Below are 9684 nucleotides of genomic sequence, written 5' to 3' on the forward strand. Positions count from 1 at the left end.
GGAACGAAAATCATACACGATTCCAAACATTTAAAAAAAAATAATAACTGCAAAGTGGGGTGTGCATAATTATTCAGCCCCCTAGGCCAATACTTTGTAGAACCACCTTTTGCTGCAATTACAGCTACCAGTCTTTTAGGGTATGTCTCTACCAGCTTTGCACATCTAGAGACTGAAATCCTTGCCCATTCTTCTTTGCGAAACAGCTCCAGCTCAGTCAGATTAGATGGACAGCATTTGTGAACAGCAGTTTTCAGATCTTGCCACAGATTCTCGATTGGATTTAGATCTGGACTTTGACTGGGCCATTCTAACACATGGATATGTTTTGTTTTAAACCATTCCATTGTTGCCCTGGCTTTATTTTTAGGGTCATTGTCCTGCTGGAAGGTGAACCTCCGCCCCAGTCTCAAGTCTTTTGCAGACTCCAAGAGGTTTTCTTCCAAGATTGCCCTGTATTTGGCTCCATCCATCTTCCCATCAACTCTGACCAGCTTCCCTGCTACTGCTGAAGAGAAGCACCCTCAGAGCATGATGCTGCCACCACCATATTTGGCAGTGGGGATGGTGTGTTCAGAGTGATGTGCAGTGTTCGTTTTCTGCCACACATAGCGTTTTGCATTTTGGCCAAAAAGTTCCATTTTTGGTCTCATCTGACCAGAGCATCTTCTTCCACATGTTTGCTGTGTCCCCCACATGGCTTGTGGCAAACTGCAAACGGAACGTCTTATGCTTTTCTGTTAACAATGGCTTTCTTCTTGCCACTCTTCCATAAAGGCCAACTTTGTGCAGTGCACGACTAATAGTTGTCCTATGGACAGATTCCCCTACCTGAGCTGTAGATCTCTGCAGCTCGTTCAGAGTCACCATTAGAGATGGCCCGAACCTCCGATTTTAGGTTCGCGAACCTCCGCAAACGTCACATTGCATGCTAAATTGGAGGCCTAAAGTGCTTTAAAACATCTTGCATGTGTATACATCAATCAGGGAGTGTAATTAGAGTACTGCTTCACACTGACAGACCAAACTCACTGCGTAATGCACCGCAAACGACTGTTTGCGTTGTGACGGCCGTGTTGGACTGGTGCGCACCATGGCGAGAGTGCAAGTGATAGCGTTTTTCAAGCCCATATGGTCGCCAGGCTGAGGTAGCTCGATGACAGAACAACAGTGACTGTCCAGCTGATCGAGTTTGGTCTGTCCTCAATGAAGCAACGACATTATTATCTTTGGTGTGCTACCCCCCAAGACACTCATATAGCCGTCGGTCATTGCTTCATTGTGATACGCAAGCCCCTTCACTGCGGCAAAGTAACGATCATGAAGGGGAATTGACACGTGTACATGTCTTGTTTTGTTGTTGCAGCTGCAGTGCAGCCAGAAAAATTAGACAGGCATGTACAAGCACCAGAAAAATTATTACAGCGACCTTAAAAATTCAGGAATCCGCCTGGAGTCTGGACCCTGTTGGCGGTGGCGGAGAAGGCAGTCAAGCGGCATGCAGGCAGAGATGCTGTGTGTGGGGACTGACTTGGTCTTCAGGCGGGCAGTAGCCTCCGGGATCCATGCCTCATTCATTTTGATAACGGTGAGGGACAGAACACTTTTTTGACTTAGGTGACTTCGCTTCTCAGTGACAATGCCTCCAGCTGCGCTGAAGGTCCTTTCTGACAGGACGCTTGAGGCAGGGCAAGACAGAAGTTGGATGGCAAATTGTGACAGCTCTGGCCACAGGTCAAGCTTGCGCACCCAGTAATTCAAGGGTTCATCGTTGCTCGGTGTCTACATCCACACTTAAGGCCAGGTAATCGGCTACCTGCCGGTCGAGGCGTTGGTGGAGAGTGGATCCGGAGGCGCTAAGGCGAGGCGTTGGACTAAAGAATATCCGCATGTCCAACATCACCATGAGATCGCTGGAGCGTCCTGTCCTTGCCTGCGTGGACATGGGAGAAGGATTACTGGCAGTGGTACCTTTATTCCGTTGTGCTGTGACATCACCCTTAAACGCATTGTAAAGCATAGTTGCCAGCTTGTTCTGCAAGTGCTGCATCCTTTCTGCCTTCTGGTGAGTTGGTAACATGTCCGCTACTTTGTGCCTATACTGAGGGTCTAGTAGCGTGGCCACCCAGTACAGCCGATTCCCCTTGAGATTTTTTTTATACGGGGGTCCCTCAACAGGCTGGACAGCATGAAAGATGCCATCTGCACAAAGTTGGATGCAGATGTACTATCCATCTCCTCTTGCACTTCCTCAGTGATGTCAGCTAAGTTCTCCTCCCCCCAGCCACGAACAATACCACAGGAAAGTTGAGAAAGCACAAGTGCCCTGCGACACCTACTACGGTTGTTCTTCCGCCTCATCCTCCTCCTCCAAAACAACACCTTCCTCATCTGACTCCTCTTCCCCAAACAACTCATCCTCCTCCTCCCCCCTCTGTGCTGCCGCAGGTGTTGAGTAATCATCTGCTTCTGCTGAGAATTGATCCCACAACTCTTCCTCCTGCTTTTGTTCACGCTCCTCCACAGCTTGATCCACCACTCTACGCACGGCACGCTCCAAGAAGAAGGCATATGGGATCAAGTCGCTGATGGCGCCTCCACTTTGACTCACCAGGTTTGTCACCTCCTCAAACGGCCGCATGAGCCTGAAGGCATTTCGCATCAGTGTCCAGTACTTCGGCCAGAACATCCCCATCTCCCTAGACTGTGGTTGTAGAGATACTGTTTGACGGCTTTCTCCTGTTGTAGCAGGTGGTCGATCATCAGGAGGGTCGAATCTCAGCGAGTCGGGCTATCGCAAATCAAACGTCTCACTAGCAAGTTGTTTTTCCGCTGAATATCAGCAAAGCGTGCCATGGCCGTGTAAGACCGCCTGAAATGCCCACACACCTTCCTGGACTGCTTTAGGACGTCCTGTAAGCCTGGGTACTTAGACACAAATCTCTGAATTACGAGATTGAGCACACGTGCTATGCAGGGTACATGTGTCAACTTTCCCAAATTCAAAGCCGAAATGAGACTGCTGCCGTTGTCACACACCACGTTGCCGATCTCCAGTTGGTGCATGGTCAGCCACTGATCCACCTGCTCCAGTGTGAGCTGCTCCAGTGTGACTCTCCGCTTTGAGGCAAGACATGTCTAAAATGGCGTGATACCATTGTACCTGGCATGCAGCATAGGCCCTGGGGAGATGGGGCTGTGTAGCTGGAGAGGAGATCGCAGCACCACGTAGCCAAGGAGGAGGAGGACAACAGCAAAGAGGATGTAGCAGGAGGAGAGGTGGCAGCAGCCCTGCCTGCAAGCCGTGGAGGTGTCACTAGGTCTGCTGCACAGCCATGTACTCAGTTTGCCAGCGGTTACCAGGTTGACCCAATGGACTGTGTAAGTAATGTACCTGCCATGACCGTACTTGGCAGACCAGGCATCCGTGGTCAGATGGACCCTTGACCCAACGCTGTGTGCCAGAGATGACACCACTTGCCTCTCAACTTCATGGTACAGTTTGGGTATCTTTTTTTGGTATCTTCCACTGCGGTGTCCCAATGGCCACACATTTTTGGAATGCCTCAGAGTCCACCAGCTGGTATGGTAACAGCTGGCGGAATAACAGTTCCGCCAAGCCGGCTGTGAGACGCCAGGCAAGGGGGTGACTGGCAGACATTATCTTCTTCCGCTCAAAGATTGCCCTCATGGACACCTGGCTGCTGCTGTGAGCAGGAATCGCTCAAGGTGAGAGGTGGAGTAGAGGAGGGAGGCTGTGATTGTGAAGGTGCAAGGGAGAAAGCGGCTGTAGATGATGCACCTGAAGGAGGAAGAGAAGGAGGGTGGCTTTGCTTTTGTGTGCTGCTTTTCCTCAGGTGGTCTTCCCATTGCAGTTTGTGCCTTTCCTGCATGTGCCTTCGTAAGCAGTTGTCCCTACGAGGGTGTTGGCCTTTCCACTGCTCAATTTTTGGTGGCAGAGAGTACAGATGGCATTGCTCTGATCTTTAGCATACACACTAAAAAAATGTTCACACCGCTGAGCCACCCTGGGGTGATGGCACTATGGTGGCGTCAGCAGCTGACATTGAAGATGCCCTTCCATAGGTGGCGCCGTACTTCCACACCGGCCGCCGTGATGACGCTAGGCGGCCGGCGTGGTGACGTCAGCCGCGTCATACCAGGAAGAAGGAGCCCGACACTCGGCCGAGTGTCGCCGGGCTGCCGCCGTCCAGCCATTCCGGAGCGGGGCCTAGGAGAGGAGCCAGGACGCAGTCGTGGGACCTCCCGACCAGCGCTGGACTAAAAGCCCCGGGTGAGTACTATTTTAGTTTTTAAGTAGAGCTCGGAGTCCCTTTAACGTCAGTTGTGTGTAGTTTAAAGGTATCCTAAGGGATGCTATTCAAAATTATGTAGCACAGAATAATCTTATTTCAGTTCGACAGCATGGTTTAACTAAAGACAGGTCCTGTCTCACCAACCTGCTCAGCTTTTATAAAGGGGAGAATGAAAATGTAGATCTTGGGAAAGCTGTAAATGTAGTGTACTTGGATTTTGCAAACACTTGACACTGTTCCCAGAATAGCCTGGTGTAGAAACTGAGGTTACAGGGACTAGGAGAAAATGTGTATGTGGAAAGAGAACTTGTTAAAGGATAGAAGGCAAAGAGTAGTGGTAAACAGAGCATACTTAAAATGGGAAACAGTTTGCAAGGGTCAGTACTTGGTGAAATTATTTTCAATTTATTTATTAATGATTTAGTAGATGTAGCCATTTTTGCAGATTATACAAAATTATGCAGAATAAACACTAAGAAGGATAGTGACATATTACAACAGGATCTTGACAACATGGCCGTATGGGCAGACACATAGCAGATAAAATTGAATGTTGATAAATATAAAGTCATGCACCTTGGACGTACCAATGGTAGAGCACCATATAAAATAAAAACAGCTGGGTACATCAGACTTGGAGAAGGACTCACAGATACTGGTTGATAAGTAATTGTATAGAATGCCAAGCAGCACATCTGAAGTACAGGATAAAGTTTTGGGCAAAACATTATAGAAAAGACATTAACCTTCTAGAATGAGTACAAAGATGGGCAACTAAATTAATCAGTGGGATGGAAGATCTCACCAAGAAAGATTGGACAAACTGGGATGATTTAAATTGGAAAAAAGGCGAGTGAGAGGTGACCTGATTAACATGTATAAGTACATTAGAAGGCAATACAAAACCTTGGCAGATCTTTTTTTTCCCTAGGGTTGTACAATGGACTAGGAGATAAGTTTTGCCATCTATTAGCAAGGAAAGGGGTCCTTTTACAGCAGAGTTCCCCAACCCTGTCCTCAAGGCCCACCAACAGTACATGTTTTGCAGCAAACCACAAACATGCACAGGTGAGGTAATTAGTGTCTCAGCAGAGCTGATTAAGCTGATCTGTGGATTTCCACAAAACGTGCACTGTTGGTTTTACAGTGAGAGTGGTTAAAATCTGGAATATCTTACTTTAGGAAGTAGTTATAGCACACTCTATATCTGTATATAAAGAGGGTTCAGATGCTTTCCTTGCATTGAAGGGCATCCACAGCTATAATTACGAAGCAATCCCCTCAAGAGTTGATCTAGGGATTTATCTGACTGCAATCTGGAGTTGGGACAGAATTTTGCCTTTTTAAAAGGAATCAACAGGCATAATTATACCAAATCTGATTTACTTACCTGGGGCTTTCTCCAGTCCCTTGCAGCTGTCTGGCTCACGCAGACAGGTCGGATCGCAGCCGCCGGCCCGGGGTCCACGCACGGGTGCAGAGGACGATCTTGAGGCTTAAAGCGCCACTGCCAATCAAGCCCACGTTGTCCGTGGTGTACTGCGCCTGCGCAGTACGCCACAAACTTGATTGACAGCGACGCTTCACGCAGGCGCAGTAAGGACGACCTTGAGGTCATCCTCTGCACCGTGCGGGGACCCTGGGCCGGCGGCTGTGAACCAAGCTGTCTGCGTGGAACACACAGCTGCGAGGGGCTGGAGAAAGCCCCAGGTAAGTAAATCAGATTTGGTATAATTATGCCTGATGATTCCTTTAAGGCTAATTGGCCCAGGCCTTGTAAGGTTTTTGCCTTCCTCTGGATCAGCTGGGATATATGTGGGTTCAACATGGCATTTTTTTTACTAGTTTATTTTGATGGACAGATGTCTTTTTTTCAACCAAACTAACTTTGTAAATATATCTTCCTGTCCATGCTGTCAAGATTCTGTTGCCGCCATCTTGCTTAGTGTTTTTAATTCTGCATAATTTTATATAATCTGCAAAGATAGCAATATTACTTTGCATTCCATTTACTAGCTCATCCATAAGTAAATTGAAAAGGATTGGACCTAGTACTGACCCTTGCCAGACCCCATTACTAAACAGTTTTCAATGTTGACTATGATCCGTTTTCCACTACTCTTTACCTTCTGTCTCTCAAACAGTTCTTCATCCACATAAACACATTTTCCTCTAGTCCCAGTGTCTCATTTTCTGCACTAGGCTGTTATGGGGAACAGTGTCACAAACCGCTGCAAAGTCCAAGTATACTACATTTATTGCATTCACCACTTCATAAATGCTGAGAATGTTTGTGAGACAAGACTTGTCTTTACAAAAGGGAGACACACAAAGAGCCATTTATAGTGTAGTATGTACTGGATTAGGATGGATAATGTAGGTAAGTAAATTATACTCACAAACCAGGGTTACCACTGTAAATGCAGATGGGGAGATTAAGACCTGTTCCCACTCAGGATTAAGAAGTCGCTCTCTGTAGATCAGAAAAATGGGGTATATCACCCCTCCACCAGGGGTGGACACAGGTATTGTATGCAGTGAACAGAGGCGCCAACAGAATAAAATGTACTAAAAACGTTAAAAATGCTAAGGAGGCAGTGGTGGACTTACCTCCCTGAAGCAGACATGAAACTGTCAATTTTCAGAAAGCATAGATTTATTATTATACTCCAAAACAATGTTGCAACGCGTTTCACAGGTATAGTCCTGCTTCATCAGGCAATAAACAAAGGAGTATTTTACTGCAAACCAGAGACAAAATGGATATATCAGACTAATGACCTCATAAATGGTAGAACACATAAATAACACTTCTGTTATAGTTTTATATTGGTACATATAGTGTGTATAATGGACCTGTGACAGGCTAGTGGGGGTTAGACACGGATAGGTAAATCAAACAAACAAACAACAAAAACAAAGAAACACAGAACATTTATATCGCGCTTTTCTCCTGGCGGACTCAAAGCGCCAGAGCTGCAGCCACTAGGACGCGCTCTATAGGCAGTAGCAGTGTTAGGGAGTCTTGCCCAAGGTCTCCGACTGAATAGGTGCTGGCTTACTGAACAGGCAGAGCCGAGATTCGAACCCAGGTCTCCTGTGTCAGAGGCAGAGCCCTTAACCACTACACTATCCAGGATTTAAATATGGTGCAGGATTTTATTTAAAGGAGCCAATGTGTAGGAATTTAAAAGGGTACTGTAACTTAGAAGGGGTGGGGGAAGGGATAGGTAAAAATATGTGTAGGATGGGTAAAAAGGTGCAGGATTTTATTTAAAAGGACCAATGTGTGGGCATTTAAAAGGGTACTGTAGCGTAGAAGGGGTGGGAGTTTGGGGAAAACCACATGGGAGGGTATAATATACATGTGTATGTAGGGTCTCCAGGATATGTCACAACACGTATACAGTGTCTGCCACAAGTAAGAGAGTGCAGAAATAGCATGGTAGCGGACCAAAGGCTTAAATCAGGAGTGCATGTGATTAAACAAATATAGATTGGACTTACCAGTCATATGTCAATGTAACACACCCAGAGCCTCTAATGTGGTGTGATGAAACGGCGCTTTCAATGTATGGAGCTGCGGCTAATTAGCCTATCATCGTGTGTGTGTGGGGGGGGGGGGGGGGGGGGGGAAGAGAAGCCGTGATGTCATGCTATGGGCAGTGCGACCTTATCGTCGCACCTAATGTCATAGCTGCGCCTGCGTGGACAGATCAACTTGCTGAGTTCTATCGGCACATGCATAGATGCTTACAAATGTCCGCAATGTACATATTAGTATAGGCAGCGTCTGGCTGAAGTGACGTTTATTGGGTCACATGTGCAGTGGTACGAGTAAAAAAACATGGGCAGCTCCATGGAGGATTGAGGGGAGGAATGAAAAATAAATAGACCTTATGTATTCAACATACTTAAAGCGGATCCGAGATGAAAAACTAACTGTAACTAGATGGTGTCGTTTCTGAAGAAACCACATGATGTTGGCTATGTGTCTGATTGGCTGTATGTGGCTCCGCCCACCTTGCCAAATGTTAACCCCAGTCACCCAGTGACCTAGTGTGTCAAGTCTGGGAACTTTGGTTTTACAGTGAGAATTACAGTGGTTTACATTTTCTCATTGAAGTCAATAGGGAAAATCTGATTGTTGTGGCTCCGCCCACTTTTGGGGGTCCCCAAAATGTGACAGAATGTTTCAGCTTCACCCCATGACCAAGTGACCCAAGTTTGGTGAGTCTAACTTCAAAGCTGTATGAGTAGCAGAAGTTTAAATTTTCCCATGAAAGTCTATGGGAAAAATGGGGTCTTCGGGGGGCCGCCACAGGGGCACGGAGGGTGGGATTGCCCAAAGTGGACCTGAACTGTAAATTTCAAAAAAACAACATTGGAATCCTTTTTAAAAATCATAGTCAAAAAACTGTGCAATATATGAAAAAAACATGTGAATAAAACGTATAATATAAATAATTGAATTACACACACACACACACACACACACACACACACACACACACACACACACACACACACACACACACACACACACACACACACACACACACACACACACACACACACACACACACACACACACACACACACACACACACACCTGTGGCGTTGGCTGCCGCGGCAATCACTTGATAACTCCCCGGCAGACTTGTAGAGAATGCTGGGAAATCTTGTACGTCAGCTAAATGCCACCTACTATTGTAGGTGCTAATGTGCTCGCGAGAGTTCTTGCAGGCATGTTTTGTTTACCATTTAAAGCGGACTCAGTGGAGCAGACAGCGGAGGGACGAGAGAGCTGATTAGAGGAGTGGAGAGGAGGGAAAGAGAGCTGTTGGAGGAGGGACGGCAGACATCGGAGGGAAGGAGGCAGAAGAGAGCCTAGCAGAGTAGATGGTGAAGGAGGGAGGAGAGGCTGGGAAGCGGAGTAGAGGGACAGAGCTCAACAAAGAGCCCAGCAGACTCACGCCCGAGTGCACAGAGGAGGATCCCCCCTCCTCCCCCCCTGCACAGCACAGAGCCCAGCAGACGAAGGAAGGGGGAGAAGGGGCCTGCATCAGCTAATACAGCGAAGAGATGTGCTGTCAGACTCAGCACTACAGTCAGCACTCTCCCAGGGCTGTGGAGTCGGTACAAAAATCGTCCGACTCAGACTCCTCAGTTTATGAAACCACGACTCCAACTCCGGGTACCCAAAATTGCCCCGACTCAGACTCCTCGACTCCTTAGTCTAATACTTAGCAGGGCTGTGGATTTTGTACAAAAATCAGACGACTCCGACTCCCGACGTTTATGAAATCAACGACTCCGACTCCAACTCCGGGTACCCAAAATTGCCGACTCCGACTCCACAGCCCTG

At 47.3% G+C, this 9684-nt stretch overlaps 1 protein-coding gene across 1 annotated transcript in view; it reads right to left on the bottom strand.

Annotated features, from left to right (window-relative positions):
• The window catches only part of NUTF2 (nuclear transport factor 2), a 161862-nt gene extending 152761 nt beyond the window's left edge, over positions 1-9101 (bottom strand). Inside the window, exon 1 of the mRNA XM_068260422.1 lies at positions 9078-9101. Within this exon, the coding sequence (XP_068116523.1) occupies positions 9078-9080 (3 nt within the window). The 5' untranslated portion in view covers positions 9081-9101. The remainder of the gene's footprint in view (positions 1-9077) is intronic.
• Positions 9102-9684: the final 583 nt, after the last annotated feature.

The sequence above is a fragment of the Hyperolius riggenbachi genome, chromosome 11 (genome assembly GCF_040937935.1).
Source record: "Hyperolius riggenbachi isolate aHypRig1 chromosome 11, aHypRig1.pri, whole genome shotgun sequence".
Lineage (NCBI taxonomy): Eukaryota > Metazoa > Chordata > Amphibia > Anura > Hyperoliidae > Hyperolius > Hyperolius riggenbachi.